This window comes from Myxine glutinosa, chromosome 12 (genome assembly GCF_964187855.1).
Source record: "Myxine glutinosa chromosome 12, kmMyxGlut1.1, whole genome shotgun sequence".
NCBI lineage: Eukaryota > Metazoa > Chordata > Myxini > Myxiniformes > Myxinidae > Myxine > Myxine glutinosa.
Genome location: NC_136272.1, coordinates 40738951 through 40758539, shown reverse-complemented (window position 1 = coordinate 40758539; position 19589 = coordinate 40738951). Strand labels below are relative to the sequence as shown.

The 19589-nt window shown below is 43.1% G+C and overlaps 1 protein-coding gene across 4 annotated transcripts in view; it reads right to left on the bottom strand.

Moving 5' to 3' along the window:
• LIPE (lipase E, hormone sensitive type) overlaps positions 1 to 19589 on the bottom strand; it is a 123286-nt gene that overhangs the window by 69177 nt on the left and 34520 nt on the right. For all 4 annotated transcript variants that reach the window (XM_068132685.2, XM_078766300.1, XM_068132684.2 and 1 more), the window contains exons 2-3: positions 13258 to 13421; positions 12916 to 13060 (exon numbers count right to left, since the gene is read on the bottom strand). In XM_068132685.2, the coding sequence (XP_067988786.2) occupies positions 12916 to 13060; positions 13258 to 13421 (309 nt within the window). The remainder of the gene's footprint in view (positions 1 to 12915; positions 13061 to 13257; positions 13422 to 19589) is intronic.

Here is a 19589-nt window from a genome sequence, read left to right as displayed (position 1 = left end):
GCATTTTAGTTGTTAAACATGTGCGGAAATTAAATAAAGGCACAAACAGGCCGCCATGTCGGGACTCTCTATGTACAGGGACCGACATCCGCCTACCCCCCCCCACTCCCACTCCTCCCTCCAATCTTATACAACTCTCTGGGCGGTGTTGGTGCCTTTATTTAATTCCCGTTTTCGCGACGGGAATTAAAATTTTTCCCTTCGCCAGTGCCAAGGCCTATCGGGCAGAAGCATTGAAATTCGAGAGTAATCCTGCCTTCAGTGTGAGTGATTGGTATTATTGAATCACCTGCTGGCAGGTATGTCCTTTCTGCGTCATTCCCACGTGATGTCAGTCGAATGATTCATTTCCCCCATGTTTTTTTTTTTAACACGATCTAAGGCTCGCCATGGAGCGCCCACGCACTCATGTGCATTCAGACGAATCCACCAGATACCGCAGGACTGCGAGACGAGATAAACACGGCCACTGAGCATGGGGGAAGCAGTCACTTCCTGGGGCACTCTGGGTACCAGCGAGGTCACAACAATGGCGGTACCTTTCTCACCGCACTCAGCGGGGCATTTCCCAAGGAGGAATTTCCTCCTCCTCATGGATGTCAACCTATGGGGATTGTCTGTGCTCTATCTTTATAAATGCTGAATGGCAAGCAAGGAAGCAGCACTACCATTTTAAAGTCCTTGGTATGACTCGGGCGGGGTTTGAACCACCGCCCGAGTCATGCCAAAGACTTTTACACCACCGAATCAGGTAAAAGTGCGTGAATTATGGCCCGACAACCAACAGTGTTTCTTGGAATGTTTAATTTCCTTTTATTTAATGTCGGAGTTGGAAGAACAGGCATGTAGCATATGAAGGATGGGGGGGGGGGGGGGGAGGGGTGAGGGGGAGGGGTGTAGGGGGTAGAGGAAGGGGGACTGCAGTAGGATTTCAGAAGCCCACTTTTTAGCAAAAGCCAAAAGATATTCCACAAGATATTCCCACAACATGCACAATGGACACTCCCTGGAATCCAAATGAATCAGACAGTGTTGCATTAATCTGTTTCCGAATGAGAATAACAATAAGCAAATTTGCATTGAAATATAATTTCTAAACGTTACATTTTTAATTGCATGAAACGATGGAAATGCGTTTTTAATTCACCTGAAAAACACCTTGGAATCACATAATTGTCTGCCCAGTTTTGTCGGTGAATGGCACACCAGTGAATTGAGTGGAGGGACCAAATGAGGGAGTGGAGTAAGTTTGTTTTTGCTGGGGAGAGTGGGAGGGGGAGATGAGGGAGGAGGAGGTTGGGGGGAAAGGGAAGGAACTGTCCCATGATATATTTGATTAAAGGATGATAAAATGTACAAAGAGAACAAGCATTCTGAGTATTGCGCTGCAATACATGTCCCCTACCGGCAGTCTGTCGTCCGGAAAACTGTTGAGGAAATTACCAAAGTTCAAAGTGCCATAACTTTGTCAAATATGATCAAAACGTCGTGAAGTTCGAACTTGACCTGTAACTTATCATGAGGAAACCATGTACCAAGTTTGAAATCATTAGCATTAAGAGTTTAGGGAAAAAAGTCCGGAAAACTGTTCTTTGCGTGACGGACTGACAGACTGACAGACGGACAGACGGAGGGACGGAGTGCAAACCTATAGTCCCCTCCGGTGTACACCGGTAGGGGACTAATAAAAATAAATGCAGAGATATAAATCTGCTATCAATATCACGAGCAAAGGCACCCAGCGATGCCGGGTATGGCCGGTTCCCTCCTTCCACCCATACTCCTGCCTCCCGCGCATACTCTCCCTCCTCCCACTCCCCGCCCCCCCCCCTCCACCTCCATCTGGCTTTAATCTAATGAATTTGTTTTATCTGTATGACTTGTAATTTTAAAACTATAACCGATGGAAACTTGTAACAGCCTAAGTTAAAAACGCACCAATTGTGCCGATCACCTTAGATCAGTGGTTCTTTGCCTTTTCCTCAACAGGGGTGGGCAAAGGTCAGCAATAAATTACTGTGGGCCACCAATTGGGAACCATGTAATTAATGGTCTTATTGTCTATACTTCAGCACGTCATACATCTCTAATAACTTTTTACAGTAATATATATATACATATTTTCATAATTGCCTAATTTAGCTGCCTTTGTAAATTGCCTAGTTTATCTGCCTCTGATGTCACCCCCTTCAAGTACACATTAAGTGCCTGATGGAATGACTTTAAACTTCGTCGTTGTATTCATTGCCAGTTTAAAAAAGATCCTGCTCCTTGCACTGCCATGTCATGTGCTGTCATGGCGCTTAACAGCAGATCAAACCTTAGGCTTGGTCGGAGGCTCAGAGCAGGTTCTTCGCTAGTGTGTAAAAATATATATACCAGTATACCTACATGGAAATTGTAACTAGACCCGCTCGCCATATATTCACAAACATGCACAGTATGAAGGGGAAATGTTTGCAAATGCTACACAAGTTCTACTACTCATGAATATTCATGAACAATCCAGTTGGAGTTCCTGAACAATTCAGATACTACGATTTAATTACTACAATAAACATGTTTTGTTTCGGAGTAAATTACAAAAGGATTGTTGAGTAAATGGTGTCCCTTTAACCCTTTGAGTACGGGATTTTTTTTTGATAAAAATAATTTATTTTTGATAAAATTTGCACAATCATGTGGTCCTCTCACCAGAAGGTGAGAAGGAAATCAATCTTACTGTAATTTTTAAATAATTCGTCCTCTTTCATCAACCTTACTTTCATATTTTACTTCCAAAATGTCTCGTGTAATTCACAGGTGCTCATCCAAGCATTAGCAAAATCTTTTTTCCCAAATCGAATCAAAGCAAGAATCCAAAATTAACCATTTATGTATTCTTATCATAATTATCACAGATCTCCTTCATATCAATCTTCCAACAAAAATATAAAATGTCTGAAACACATAATTATATGATTCACATTACTTTCAGCACATAATTCCTTGAAATCATCATTACCTCTCCTTTTTCATTTTTTTTTATAACAAATAAACAAAAAATAATAATAACTAGAACTGCCACTTTAAAACTGCTGGCAGTGATGACCGGTTTACTCGCACCCACTTTTGATGCAACCCCACTGTTGATACAACCCCACTTTTGATACAACCCCACTTGTGATACAACCCCACTTTCATTGGACATGCTTTGACACAACCCCCTTGGATACAACCCCGCCACACACACACACCCACACACACACACACACACACACATCCCCCCTACCCCCTCCCACACACACACCCACACCCCTCCCCCCACATGCACACCCTTCCAAACACACACACACACCCACACACACACATCCCTCCCCCCCCCCCACACACACACACATCCCTCCCCCCACACACACACACACACATCCCCCCTACACACACACACACACACACACACACACACACACACACACACACACACACACACACACACACATCCCCCCTAACCCCACCCACACCCCTACCCCCAACACACACACACACACACACACACACACACACACACACACACAACCAACCCCCCCCCCCCCCACCTACACACAAACACACACATACATCCCTCCACCCCCCCCCCCCACACACACACACACATCCCTCCCTCCCCCCACACACACACACACACACATCCCCCCTACACACACACACACACACACACACACACACACACATGCACACACACATACACACATCCCCCCTAACCCCACCCACACCCCTACCCCCAAACACACACACACACACACACAACCAACCCCCCCCCCCCACCTACACACACACACACACACACACACACACACACACATACATCCCTCCACCCCCCCACACACACACATCCCCCCTACACACACACACGCTTATTTTTCAAGATAAGCAGGTTGCAAGGTCAGACATATATATGGTGGCGGCCATCTTGGATTTTGACGTGGCGACCCAATTTTCGATAGCGTTCTTCCTTGTGCCTAGATACACCCACACACCAAATTAGAAGTTGCTACTTCGCTTATTTTTCAAGATATGCAGGTTGCAAGGTTCAGACATACATGGTGGCGGCCATCTTGGATTTTGCCGTGGCGACCCAATTTTCAATAGCTGGCGCATGCGCAGATGGGTTGCACTGCGATGCCACTGAAAAGCGACTGAGAAAACCGCGCATGCGCAGATCGCGGACATGATTCATTTCGATTTATATCTTTATTTAATTTCCGAAAAGACGTCTGAATTCGAAAATCGCGTGATGACGTCACGACGTAAATGCATTTCTTCATATAACTTCAGATCGGCTGGATGGATTGTGACGAAATAAACGGCATCGTGTAGGGCATTTATTTGCGCAAATTTCAAGACCAATTACGACCATGACAGCCATTTCCTTCTCGCACAGCACCTTACGTAATATGTGGATGGATGTTTGCATATGCGCAAATGGGCCATTGTATTTTCGTGTATTACGTACGCGCCTTGATGGGCTTACTTTCAGTGAAATACGATCGAGTTAAAAATAGTCAGAATTTGAGCAAATCTGTTTCATTCGTTTGTTAATATGCCTCAGCTATTGACAAAGCTGCAATTATAATTTTTTTTGCGGTTCAAATGACCGCGGGAGATCGCGTTATCGTGAGCACGTACTGGAAAGACAAAATGGTGTGTTTCTTCTTCTTTGAACAATAAAGACATAGCTTCGCGACCGTACATCCAATCATCTTGAAATTTTGCACACTTGTTACTCTTCATGACTTCTACTACAGTATGAAGTTTCACGTCGATCAATAAAGCGATTCAAGAGATATCCATTTTAAAAAAAAATCGTTTAATTAACGATATCTGCCAAACCACGTGACCTATCGCAAATTCTAAAATGACATTTTAGTAGACTGACATGCTGAACAGACCTGTGAAGTTTCTCCTCGATTGGATCAAAAATGAGGGAGGAGCTACGTTTTAAAGGTTCATGCTTTAAACCGTCATAACTCTGAAACCATGTGTCGGATGACGTCGCCCTCGCTGACTTTTTTGTTCGTCATGGGCATGCGATTCTGCGTGCAAAGATTGGCCTCGATCTGTTCAGCCGTTGCAGAGAAAAAGGGGTTTTCGTGTTTTCACGAAAAACAAGATGGCGGCCGACCCACGTGACCTGCGACGTCATAATTACCATTAAAATATTCTACAGACCGAGTGCCTCCTATGGTGAAAATTTTATCTCAATCGGCCCTATTATTGCAGAGAAAATGTTTTTTAAAGGAAATTAAAACTGAAAATGGCAAAAGCACTGGGAGATGTGGCCTGGCAGGACAAAATGGTGTGTTTGTTCCTCTTTCAACAATAAAGACTTTAGCTTCGCGACCGTACATCCAATCATCTTGAAATTTTGCACACTTGTTCCACCCGATGAGAGCTACATTGTATTAAAAATTCAAGTCGATCCATGCAGTGGTTCAAGAGGTACAAGCTTTTTAAAATTTAACTTCCATTTATTTATTGCGGCCAAACCATGTGACTTAAAAAAACGTCTCAAGTAACGATTAAACATCCCCCCATGAGGAACATTTGTGTAAAGTTTCCACTCGATACCTCCACAAATTATGGAGGTGATTCCATTTCTAGTTTGTGATTTGAAAACGTCATAACTCTGAAACCACGTGTCGGATGACGTCGTGCTCGCTGACTTTTTTGTTTGTCATGGGTATCCGAATACGCATGCCAAGTTTGGGCTCGATCCGTTCAGCCGTTGCGGAGAAAAATGGTTTTTTGTGTTTTTTCACGGAAAACAAGATCGCGGCCGAACCATGTGACGTATGACTTCGAAAATTTTCGCATTCTGAGTTTTTTTTAACTAAGCATCTGGGGGAAAAATCTCTTTTTCGGGGGAGAAAAACTGTGTTTGACGAATTCTAACCTCTTAACGTTAGCATTTTTGATATACTCAATACACATGTTTTTTGTTCCCATTGCAGAGTTCTTTAGAATGAGCCATTCCTCAAATTTTTCCATTGAGCCGTTTCGGAGATACAGAGGGGCAAAGTTGAAGGTGTTTTACAAGATGGCGCCCATACCACGTGACCTATGACGTCATCATTAGCAATTAAAAATTCTACGAGCCTAGCCGATCATTTGATGAAAATTTCCTGTCAATCCGTCCAGCGGTTGCTGAGAAACTTAATTATGAAGTTTTCTGAGGTGCAAAATAGCGTGGAAGAATAATAATAATAATAAGAAAAACTCTAGCAGTAATAATAGGTTTCTCTCCATTTCATGGAGAGTAAACCTAATAAGAAAAACTCTAGCAGTAATAATAGGTTACTCTCCATTTCATGGAGAGTAAACCTAATAATAAGAAAAACTCTAGCAGTAATAATAGGTTACTCTCCATTTCATGGAGAGTAAACCTAATAATACAATGGGCCTCAATTGTCCCATCCTTAACAATTTTCTTTCACATTATTTTCATTATCTCACATTCATTATTTTACAAATCTGTTGCCAAGATCTGTATTTTCCTCCTCTCCTTTTTATTAATATCAACCATTTTCTCTCGCCATGGAATAGTCCATTATTCATATAAATAATCGTAAGAGTTCTGTAAAACATCTTCATTTTTTAAAACTTAGCCAATTATTTTAAACGACATGTTTTCCCCCAAAAAATAACAAGTCACATTCTTTGTATATTGCCAACATTGTTCATCGTTTTAGTATCATCCAGAACTAAAAATATTTTTTATAAACCATCAACTTGTAGATGCATTTATTTATATCCCATTAACCCAATAACTCTCAATTGCTTGGTTTCTTTTAGTAATGCCATATATCCATATTTCTTATCAAAAGAAAGTCTTTGTCTTTGTCTTTGTCTTTCTTTGTCTTTGTCTTTGTCTTTCCCTCGCGGTCCCCATGTGCTGTTTTTGTCTTTCCCTCGCGGTCCCCATGTACTGTCTTTGTCTTTCCCTCGCGGTCCCTATGTGCTGTCTTTGTCTTTCCCTCGCGGTCCCCATGTGCTGTTTTTGTCTTTCCCTCGCGGTCCCCATGTACTGTCTTTCCCTCGCGGTCCCCATGTACTGGCTTTGTCTTTCCCTCGCGGTCCCCATGTACTGTCTTTCCCTCGCGGTCCCCATGTGCTGTTTTTGTCTTTCCCTCGCGGTCCCCATGTACTGTCTTTCCCTCGCGGTCCCCATGTGCTGTTTTTGTCTTTCCCTCGCGGTCCCCATGTACTGTCTTTCCCTCGCGGTCCCCATGTACTGTCTTTGTCTTTCCCTCGCGGTTGTCAGCTCTTTCACGAGCCTCGATTCAGTATAGAAAAAAAAAAAAAAAGAAAAAAAAAAAATGTTCCTAACATACACATTAAACCCATTAGACCTCAAATAACCTACAATCCGAAAAATAAATTTGTGACATTTCAACAATGATTACAATATCATTGTACTTCTCATCCGTAACAGTTCATTCAAAGGACAGATAGTAGCTATGGAACAGGTGCATGTATATGTAACAGGTGCATGCCCCCAGGGCACAGTTTCCTTCCCTTTTTCATCCACCTTATAAAATATCAGCACCATTCATTAAAAATAATATAAATATCACATAATTCCACTTTTCCTTCAGTGAGGCCAGTTTTCCATCTGGTTCAAGATTTACATTTCATTCCATTAATTTGGAGCATTAATTCCATTAATTTCTCATGACTTGTGATAAACAAGTGATGGACATTGAATTTTTTTTTTTGAACACAAATTGAACAAATTTAATTTAAAAAACCACTTCCATTAACTTGACATTCTTTTCACAGCACAAAGTTCACTTGAACATCCTTTTACTTTTATCATTTTTACAAGAAAAATAACTCGTTTTATCATCAAATTTTACAATTTTCGTATTTACACTTTAACTAGTGAATACAAATGACACCTGTATGTAGATGTCCCAAGTTATCAAAAATGTATGGTGTTGGTGCACGTAACATCACGTTTTTTATTATTTTAAACAATGTAACAGCACGTCCAATAGTTCATACGTTTTGTATTTTCCCTCCCTTTGAAAGATTTACCATTACATCTCGTTTATATCCTTAATTATAACACAATATCATAACATATCTATTGTAATAAAACGTACAGTACACTAATGATTGACCATTTTCATAACCCTTTGTTTTGTAAGGTCCAGGCCATCACTAGATCGTAATTGTAACCATGCTTCTTCACTGCTAGTGAAGAAGTTCACTGCTCGTCCTGCCAGTCCCAAACCTTCACTTCACTTCACTGCTTTTAACCATTTAACCATGCTATTTTAACGCAAATATTTTCCATTCACTAAATAAAATGAATTTTATGACTTTTCTCTTTTTAAAAAGTTTACAAAATGTCCCAAATCTGTATATTATTTTATACTGTGGTTAGATTAAACCATATATATGTTCATATCTTAATCCAATCAGAAAATTGTTAATTTACCCCTAGTATATGTCTGTACCCACATATGTCTGTATATTTTACAAAATCCAACTACCATTAAACTGAAAAATGCTTTGGTAGACCCATGCATGATCCCTTACAAATTTTGAAAACTTTCCAAAGACATAACTTCCATTTCCTTTGAAATTTGTGACCACAAACCTTTCGTACTTACACAACATCATAATAATACATAGTCCTTATCAATTTTGCCAATTTTCTGTACTATTATTTTCCCATATCAGGGTAGGTGTCATTTTTAAAGTCTGCTCATCAATATTCGCCGATTAATTTTCAGAACTACACACAATGTTAACATATAGACCAACGTTTTTTGTCCCACAATATATTATTCAGTGTTTTCCCATCTGGTCTATCATTACCAGCTCCCTTTTACCTTCCATGGTCAATTCTCCCCCAAATTTTACCCCAAGATTAATAGCAGATATTTTCACATGCCAGATAACAACAACAACAACAACAACAACAACAACAACAACAACATGCATTTTAAGGACATTTTCCCTGCTAGCGCGGAGGTTAGCCTTGCGGTCAGCATGACAAACTTCTCCATTTTGCCCTATTTTCTGCATCTCTCCTTGTTAACCCCCTTTGCCCGCATTTCTTCTTCCACCATCTTTAGTCAAGTCTTTCTTGGTCTTCCCCATCCGTCCTCTACTTCAATCTACATTCATTTCCATCACTCTTCTCAACCAGTCACTTTCATCCTTCCTCAATGCATGATCAAACCATCTCAACCTGTTCCTCTTTACAGCATCAATCACAGGCTCGATTTCCATCATCTTTCACAATTCATCATTTGACTTCCTCTCTCTCAACGATACTCCGCACATTCCCCGAACCATTCGCATTTCCACCCTTTCCAGCCTTCGTTGCACACACGCACATATCCTCCCACATGCAGCATACACCTTTCCCTTCAGCTTCATCCTATGACTTCTATGTGAGAGTCATGTTATCATTAAATTTCATGCGACTTTCATAGCGTCTCATTAACTGGTAAATCAATTGTTCCGAAAATTGTCTTTCAGTTCTATTCCCCATGATGCCCCCCCACCCTAAGCACATGTGTTAGTTCAATAACAGGGTCTTTTAATTTTAATTTTTCAGAATTTCCATTTCAAATTTATTCTCTTCCTTCCTATGAAATCTTTGTGAAACTCACAATGAAAGCTTGCTCACCGAGTACATTGGTAAACAACCTTAATGATCTAGCGATTGCCTAGTTAGACATCATTATGGCATCAGTTGTATTATATAATTATTTACAAAGAAAACAATATCTTTTATCCAATAAGACAAACTCGGTCCATCCTTACATTATTTGGAAAAAACATCCCATCTGTATTACATATTCCCTTCAGTTAGAAAAAATGATTTCGCCATGGCAATATGCGATCTGCCATTGCCTTATACTAAGAATCTGGGCCTGTCCCGGAGATAACTTGCCAACTGCAGGGAGATCGCAAAGTTTGCATGGAAACCATAAAAAAACACACCTGCAGACTAGGAATGCAGGGTTGAGGCTCATAAAAGTTTCTTGCTTCATAAATTTACACTTCCACAAGGGCAAAAGCCAGAGGGCATCAGAAGGGCTATAGCCAGAGGGCATTATAAGGCCTATGGCCAGAGGCCATCAGAAGGTCCAGAGCCAGAGGGCATGAGAAGGGCTATAGCCAGAGGGCATTGGAAGGGCTATAGCCAGAGGGCATTAGAAGGGCTATAGCCAGAGGGCATTAGAAGGGCTACAGCCAGAGGGCATTGGAAGGGCTATAGCCAGAGGGCATTAGAAGGGCTATAGCCAGAGGGCATTGGAAGGGCTATAGCCAGAGGGCATTGGAAGGGCTATAGCCAGAGGGCATTGGAAGGGCTATAGCCAGAGGGCATTGGAAGGGCTATAGCCAGAGGGCATTGGAAGGGCTATAGCCAGAGGGCATTGGAAGGGCTATAGCCAGAGGGCATTGGAAGGGCTACAGCCAGAGGGCTTTGGAAGGGCTGTAGCCAGAGGGGATTGGAAGGGCTATAGCCAGAGGGAAATATAAGGGCTGTAGCTCGAGGGCATTATAAGTGCTGTAGCCAGAGGGCATTGGAAGGGCTATAGCCAGAGGGCATTGGAAGGGCCATAGCCAGAGGGCATTATAAGGGCTATAGCTCGAGGGCATTATAAGGGCTATAGCTGGAGGGCATTGGAAGGGCTATAGCCAGAGGGCATTATAAGGGCTGCAGCTCAAGGGCATTATAAGGGCTATAGCCAGAGGGCATTGGAAGGGCTATAGCCAGAGGGCATTGGAAGGGCTATAGCCAGAGGGCATTGGAAGGGCTATAGCCAGACGGCATTGGAAGGGCTATAGCCAGAGGGCATTATAAGGGCTATAGCTCGAGGGCATTATAAGGGCTATAGCTGGAGGGCATTGGAAGGGCTATAGCGAGAGGGCATTGGAGGGGCTATAGCCAGAGGACATTGGAAGGGCTATAGCCAGAGGGCATTGGAAGGGCTATAGCTAGAGGGCATTGGAAGGGCTATAGCTGGAGGGCATTGGAAGGGCTATAGCCAGAGGGCATTGGAAGGGCTATAGCTGGAGGGTATTGGAAGGGCCATAGCCAGAGGGCATTGGAAGGGCTATAGCTCGAGGGCATTGGAAGGCCTATAGCCAGAGGGCATTGGAAGAGCTACAGCCAGAGGGCATCAGAAGGGCTAGAGCCAGAGGGTATCAGAAGGGCTACATCCAGAGGGCATTGGAAGGGCTATAGCCAGAGGACATTGGAAGGACTATAGCTAGAGGGCATTGGAAGCGCCACAGCTGGAGGGCATTGGAAGCGCCACAGCTGGAGGGCATTGGAAGAGCTATAGCCAGAGGGCATTAGAAGAGCTATATCCAGAGGGCATCAGAAGGGCTATAGCTGGAGGGCATCGGAAGGGCTATAGCCAGAGGGCATTGGAAGGGCTATAGCCAGAGGACATTGGAAGGGCTATAGCCAGAGGGCATCAGAAGGGCTATAGCTGGAGGGCATCGGAAGGGCTATAGCCAGAGGGCATTGGAAGGGCTATAGCCAGAGGACATTGGAAGGGCTATAGCCAGAGGACATTGGAAGGGCTATAGCCAGAGGGCATTGGAAGGGCTATAGCCAGAGGGCATTGGAAGGGCTATAGCCAGAGGGCATTATGAGGGCTATAGCTCGAGGGCATTAATAAGGGTTATAGCCAGAGGGCATTGGAAGGGCCATAGCCAGAGGACATTGGAAGGGCCATAGCCAGAGGACATTGGAAGGGCCATAGCCAGAGGACATTGGAAGGGCTATAGCCAGAGGGCATTGGAAGGGCTATAGCCAGAGGGCATTGGAAGGGCTATAGCCAGAGGACATTGGAAGGGCTATAGCCAGAGGACATTGGAAGGGCTATAGCCAGAGGGCATTGGAAGGGCCATAGCCAGAGGGCATTGGAAGGGCTATAGCATGTTGTTGTTGTTGTAACTAAGACCCGTTCCCATTGGCGAGGAACATCTCCTTCATTATAACTCTGTTGAAAGAGAAGGCGGTTGCTGGAAGAGAAAGGGGAGAGCTGGAGCTATCTCATGAGCAACTCGTTTCAGGAGTTTGTTGGGAGCTCATCAGGTTCACTGGCCTTAGTAAAGTTGAAATTCAGTAGTTGTTTTTCAACACACAAGGACAAAATAGAGGGAGACATGGACAAACAATTGGTGTGGGGAAGAATGGGTGGCAGGAATGGATGCATGGAGTGGACAAGAAGGATACAGAAAGAAGCTCACGAAGGAATGGTGTAACGATTTGAGCGTCCGCTCTGAGTGTGGGAAGTCAGCGATTCAAACACCGGCCGAGTAATAACAAACTTAAAAAAATGGTACGTGTCGTTTCCTTGCATGGTGCTCAGCATTTAAGAGGTTAAGAGCATGGACAATCCGCATAGGTTGTTGTTCATGGAGAGGAAATTTCTCGTGAGGAAATGCCCCGCAAGTACGGTGAGAAAAGCGGCGCCATTGTTGTGACGTCCCAGAGAACCCCAGAAGTGACGGTTCTGCTCCCAGTTCACGAGTCATGAAATAACTTATGCATGTATATTGTATAAGATGTATGAAAAGGGAAGTTGGAGATGCACAAACTTTAGCACAAGCCATTAGTACAATCGGAGACAATACACAAGTCATCAAATTATGTAGGACTTGAAATTTGGATCTTCACATTTTGAGCTTTGTTCTGGCATGGGAATGCTAGACAAGTAAATCCCGTTATAAACCAGGCCTCAGTTGCAGCCTGTAAAGCCAGCACATGGTGCAAACACTTGTGTTCGAAGTTTTAAGTTGCATTTCCTGAGAGAAGATGATAGTGGTAGCCAGTAATAGTAAAAGAGGATTTCAAGATCAAAGAAGAGCATAAACGGACATGTAAAAACTCACTTGGTGTTACAAGAGAGGTGTGGGACAGCACATATCGCACACGCCGAGCAGTGCGGGCAAGGAGAGCATGACAGGCAGAGATAATTGAACGATATCCATTTCCTTGCACACCAGGAGCATCAAAATGATGGCATTGAGATTGCAGCTAGAAGAGAAGGAGCAACACGCATAGGAAAGATGAGTGGGTGAGAAGATGGTTAAAAGAGTCTTCTTTCCATGAGCAGGTGACTGACAATAATGGTAAACAATATAATGCCCCCTTAATTATTTTTAAAAATAAAACTGTGAACAAGTGCTGTGTGCTGTGTGCTCTTGGCTCATGAGTGATCATGTGACAGGTACTTCAGGAAGCAAGGTAGCCATGGCAGAAGCATGTTCTGCTATCGTTTCCAAACTGATGGTGAAGTGGGAATTCAAGTTTCCTTGTGATGAATCATGGTTGATCGAGGACAGGTTGGCCAATGTTCTGGCAAGTTCTGCTGCTGATTGGCAATGGATGGGACGCCCTGGGGTTGTAAGGGATAAGAAAAAAGGAATTGTGATAAATAATGGGATATCAATTTCGTCTTGCATGTCAGTAGGGATTGAAAAATATATATAATTATTATTGTGCATGAAGCAGAAAAAAACAATTCATAAACAATTCATAAAACACAAGGAAAAACAAGAAAAAGAGCAATCAGAGATTGCAAACCCTCGGCAGGATGTATTTTCAATGTTTTTTAAGGCTTTTGTGTTAAAACAAATATGGCGGCTAATGGTAAACCCAAAGGGCACTAAATCAAAACAGCTGGTCTTTCATTAGATTGACACGAGAGATGCTATATGCTTTATGTATATACCAGTAAAAAGCCTGTGATAAATAACAGGTTGGAACAGTTTATTAGCGCTGAGGAAGCGCCTCTAGCGAATGACTTCCAGCCAGTGTAACGCGAATTCCTGTCACAGGAATTCTGAGATCATATAAGTGTGACGTGGCAGTTCCTGATTGGTTCGTGTTGGGGAACCCCTTCTCGCTGCCGACGTGACGTAAATTCGCGCACGCGCACTGGTGAAGCGCGAGATTCGGCCCAAGGTTCTTATTATTATTATTATTATTTTTGTATACAAGATCGAGGCTCGAACCATGATCGAGGCTCGAAATTCCATGCCCGAACCTCAGCGCAATCCAAGAGGATTCACTTGTTCCACGGTACAGCCACGTGAGCGTGCCAAAGTCTGAAGCCTCGGCCAAGTGTCAGGCTTGCTTATATCTTCTATATTTATTAGACATCCTACAAACGTAAATGAACACTCGTTTTACTTGACGCGCATTGCACGTGTAGTAGTCCGCACGGATTTCTGAGTTTGTTGAAATGTCCCTCTCTCTCTTTGTGAGTTATCACTTGCATTCTGTTCTAACCTGTTCGTACTCTTCTCATTGCAGGAAAGCACAGAAACATGGGTGCTTTTTTTGTCATACTAATTGTGATGCACAGCAGTATTATATAATCTTTAGAATATGGAATGCTAATAAAGTGGATATACATACAGTATACTTAGTGATAACTCCTTGAGTAATCTACATTATGAATTATAGAAATTATGTGATGTGCTTCGATATATTTAAAAGCTACATTGATATTTTGTGCAACGATGTTAACCCCTGAAAATGTTCCTTCCAGACAAATGGAACATCAAATCTGGTGGTGGGGTTGCTATCTTTATCAAAACTCTCTTCCTCACTCTCCTTGCACTGCCCTCTCTCCACCCAACCCCCAGGAGTACCTGTGACTACAGCTTCCTCTCCGCTCCCACCTTTTGTTCATATGTGTTCTGTACCGTCCTCCAAACAGTGATGACTCCATTTACATGTCGCTGTCTGACAACATGGACCAACTTCTATCCACTCATCCCAACTCTCTCTTCCTCATATGTGGCGACTTCAACTGTCATCATGCCAGCTGGCTGTGTGTGGGTTCCTCTCTCACCAGCCATGGCACCTCAGCAAAGGACTTCTGTGACTCATTGGGACTGACACAATCTTTCAATTTCCCAACCCGGATCTCAGTCAATGGAGTATTTTCTCTTCTAGACTTGCTAATGACAAACTTCCCTGCAAATGTCTGCTGCTCTTCTTCTGCTCCAATCGGTTCTTCTGATCATGTGCTTGTTAAAGTGGACATCTCTCTGGCCATTCTCAGAGAGCCACCTCAGCATTGACGAGTCTGGCATTTCACTCAGGCCGACTGGCATGGGCTGCATGCAGCCATCAATCATCTGGACTGGTCTCCCATCTCTACTGCCTCTGACATCAATTCTTCCTGGGAATTCTTCCAAAGCAAACTGCTCTCTCTCACGCGCAGATTTATCCCATCTCATCTTCAGTTGTCTTACCCTTCCTCCCGTCCATGGTACACTGAATCTTGTGGTGAGGCAGTTGCCCTGAAACAACTTGCTTTTGCCTCTTGGAAGGCAAATCCAACTGAAGGTAATCTCAGTTCCTTCCACCAAGTTCAGAACAAGTGTGTGTCTACCCTCAGGAGTGCCAGAAAGCACTATCTCTCCACACTCAAGAATGAACTCTCAAACCTGTCTCCTTCCTCCAAATCGTGGTGGCATCTGGTCAAATCCGTTTCTGGTGTTTATTCCCCCTCCATCCCCTCTCTCACCTCAAATGGCTACACAGTTGACACCGCACGTGACAAAGCCGAATGCCTCAACTCTGTGTTTGCCTCAAAATCTTGTGTCCCAAACCCATCTCTCTCTGTTCCCACCTTACCCAGTCAAACCCAACTGCTCCTGGACTCTGCTTCCATCTCTCCTGACAAGGTGGAGAAGTTTTTGTCAAACCTCGACTCTCATTCTGCAACTGGACTAGACGGCATCAGCCCACGGGTCCTAAAATCCTGCTCGGCGGCTCTATCTCACACTCTCTCTGTTCTTTTCACCCTCTCTTTTGCTCAAGGTCATCTGCCAGCATCTTGGAAATCAGCAAACATTACCGCTTTACACAAAAACGGTGCAAAAACAGATCCTTCCAACAACAGACCAATCAGTCTGCTCCCAATTATCAGCAAAGTCATGGATACCATCATTGCTTCGGATATCAAATCCTTCCTCTTCACCAATGGCTTGATCTCCGATCATCAATTTGGATTCAGACGAGGTCATTCTACTCTGGGCATGTTGCTTCTGCTGTCTCAACAATGGATGGAGGTCCTCAATGCCAAACAGGAAATCAGAGCTGTGTCCCTCGACATATCACTTGCCTTCGATACGGTCTGGCACCCAGCTCTGCTCACCAAACTCTCCTCCTATGGTATACATGGAAATCTTCATGCTTGGCTTGCGGACTTCCTCTCTGGTCGTAGTCAATGTGTGGCCCTGAATGGATTTCTCTCATCGCCCCTTCCTGTTCTGGCTGGAGTTCCCCAAGGTAGTGTTCTGGGCCCTGTGCTTTTTCTGGTCTTCATCAATGATCTCTCCAACTCTCTGGAAAATCCTCTCTATCTCTTTGCTGATGACTCCACTCTCTGCCGCTCCATTCCTCATCCCTCAGATCGGCAGCCTGCAGCCTCCTCACTCTCTGCAGACCTGGACAAAATCACAGACTGGTCAAACAAGTGGAACATGTCTTTCAATCCTGACAAATCTCACACTCTTACTATGTCTCTCCGAAAAGACCGACTGGAAAACCCTCCCATCCACTTTCTCAACAATCCTCTCCAAGAAGTTCTGTCGCTCAAGCTTTTGGGTCTCACTATCTGCCATGATCTTTCTTGGGAAAACCACATTGACAAGCTGGCCTCCAAAGCCTGTCGCCGACTGGGCATCCTCCGTCGTGTGAAGTCCTTCCTTGGCACACCTGAGCTCCTCAGCACATACAAGGCTTTCATCCGCAGCTCAATGGAATACTGTTCCCCCCTCTGGGCCGGTGCTCCTGCCTCACACCTAGCTCGGCTTCATGCTGTTGAAGCCAAAGCTTTCAGAATCATTGGAATCTTCTGCGATGAAGCTAACTCCGAGGGCCTTTCACTCACTCACCGCAGGCAGGTTGGTGGTCTTTCTGTCTTCTACCGACTCCTCGCCGGCCTTGCTCCCCCAGCTCTCTCTGTGCTCTGTCGCCCAAATATTCCTACAGGTCGCACAAGATCTGCCAGCAACCCTCTTATGGTTAAACTGCCAAAATCTAGGCTCTCTGCTCACCTTCACTCTTTCATTCCCCATTTTTCCCACCTCTGGAACAAACTCCCCCACTCCCTTCATTTCCACTCCTCCCTCCGGGTCTTTAAAACAGCTGTTCACCACCATCTCTTATCTTCCCCCATCCAAAACCTTGATCTTTTCTACCCACGCTAATTCACCCCAGATACACTTTTTCGAAATTCCAACTTCTTTCCTGGAAGTCCTTGCAGTGTCCATACGTTTTATACCTTACCCCCTCCCCCCAGGCCCTCTCCCTCCCACAGTTCTCTCGATGTCCCTGCTCTCAAATGTTGTGTTTGTGTCCTTCTCCCTCTCTCCCCATCTTGTCTACCGCTGCCCTTATTTTGTGTTCTATGTGTCGGTTTGACTTTTTCTGTGATTAATGTTAGCTGTTTCACGAGCCTCGATCTTGTATACAAAAAAAAAAAAAAAAAAAAAAAAATGGAACGTCTGAATACTGGTCTGAAATGCTTATCTTGATGGCTTATGCTTGAATGGAAACCAGATGCCTTTTTAGGCTTGCCTATCTTAATCCCAGACCTCTTGATTGAACCCTTGTCGCTCAAGCCAACACTCCAAAGCCCAGAATAATTTATTTTCTCAATAAAACACTATAAAAGACAAGATGCAGACCGAATCGGCAGAATACTTGCTCGAAATGTCGTTTGGAGTCCTGTTTGAGTATGCCAGCATAGTCCTGTTTAACTGTGTTGTAACCTTTATTATATTCCAGTGAGGTTTCTCCTTTGAATTAAATCTTGACATTGTTCTTGAGGTGTGGACATTCTATTTAGTGTACACTCTTCTACGAGACATCATGTGCAGCGACTTTCACCTCCCTGCGCCTTTTATTTATTATTAAAAAAAAAAAAAAAAAAAAAAAAAAAAAAAACTTTCTGTGCACTGCCCTTGAAGCTTGGTTTGCAATCCACCATCGACAATTCCAGTAGAAGAGATAATTACTCTTTTATGGAAAATGTTTTCCGAGTTTGTTTTTATTCTCAAAAATAGACCATAGTTAGCAACCACACATTTGTGTTAAAAGATTGGCCTTTAAAACCTACCCTTATGAAGGGGAACAGACATCTGTACAAAAACACAAACCGACATTGTGTTTTATATGGTAGATAATTTATTCTTTCAGTATAACTATCAGATCACTTTCAGTTTATAAATTATAGTATAATAATGGACATCAGACAACAAAATGTTTTGTTTTCAAAAAGATTAATTTCATTTTTCTCCATTTTCTAAACATGTTATTCCATATTTAAAACAGCCGCAAATTACCTCCAAGTGGTCGGAAATTCTATGTGGTCTCTTAATCCAGGTGGGGGTATGGGGAGGGAGGGCGAGGTCTCTCAAAACAGCATCCATTGTACTTGCATGTCATTTTTTCAAAGAAAGAAAAAAAATTGGGAATTTGGAGATGGACCACCAAAAATAAAACGTTTTATCCCACATTTTATTATTAAAGTTTAGAGGTTAAACTCGTGGGTTGTATTGTTACGTTCACCTCAAAACTATCATCGAAACACAGAGACTTGCTTTATTCAAGCAGGCTCTAATCATGCGAGATTTGCATGTTGTCACCCCGATGGAGATTGTTCACCATCACAAACCAAAGCACAAGTTAAAACATGTCAAAATACAATGTTCTAAGTTGTTTTTAGACATAATACAATTGCTTAATCAAAGAGTATTGACTTTTCCCTGTCATGTCTCAAAGGATTGATTACTTCAAAAGATAAGTACCCATCACATGTTTCGTACGTGAAGTCAACTGTGGTCAAAAACTCCAACTAATCACCAGTTTTTTTGAAAATAAAAACGTGTCCTTTGACAATTTATAACAGGCCAAGACCTGCCTTTTTGGATTGCAGAGTACAAGTCCCTCAACTATAATAACCAGGGGCAGTTTTAACAGTTAAAACAAACCAAAGCATCAGCACAAACAAAGTGCCACAAAAAGTATCCCAAGCAAACCAAACAACCTACACGTTTGACCCTTGACATTCAAAGTTGTTTACTTTATACTGAAAGCCGTTCGCTGTAATTCAATTTGTATCAAAATAAAATATAAATAAATTAATGTGCCGCATTCGATTTATGCACAATAAACATCACATGCGCTTTGGCTAAATCATGCTGCACTATCAGATGTTGCAACTCCATGCATGATGGAGACATGAACACAAAATAAACAAGAAAGAGGATTCAGATTGCAGACCCTCGCCAGGATGTGTTTGTGTGGTGTATTTTGTGGGGTGTTCTTGTACATTTTTTCATTATTTTGTACAACCCTACTTTCATCAGACACGCGTGACAAGGCGGCCTTTTTATAAAACTGAATTCAGCATTGTATTTTAAATATAAGTATTTGCATGAGGCTGTCCTCAGGGTCTTTTGAGTCCCCAGGGCCTTTTGCATCCTCAAAGTCTTTTACGTCATCAGGGTCCTATGGCTCTTTTGGGTCATGGGGTGTT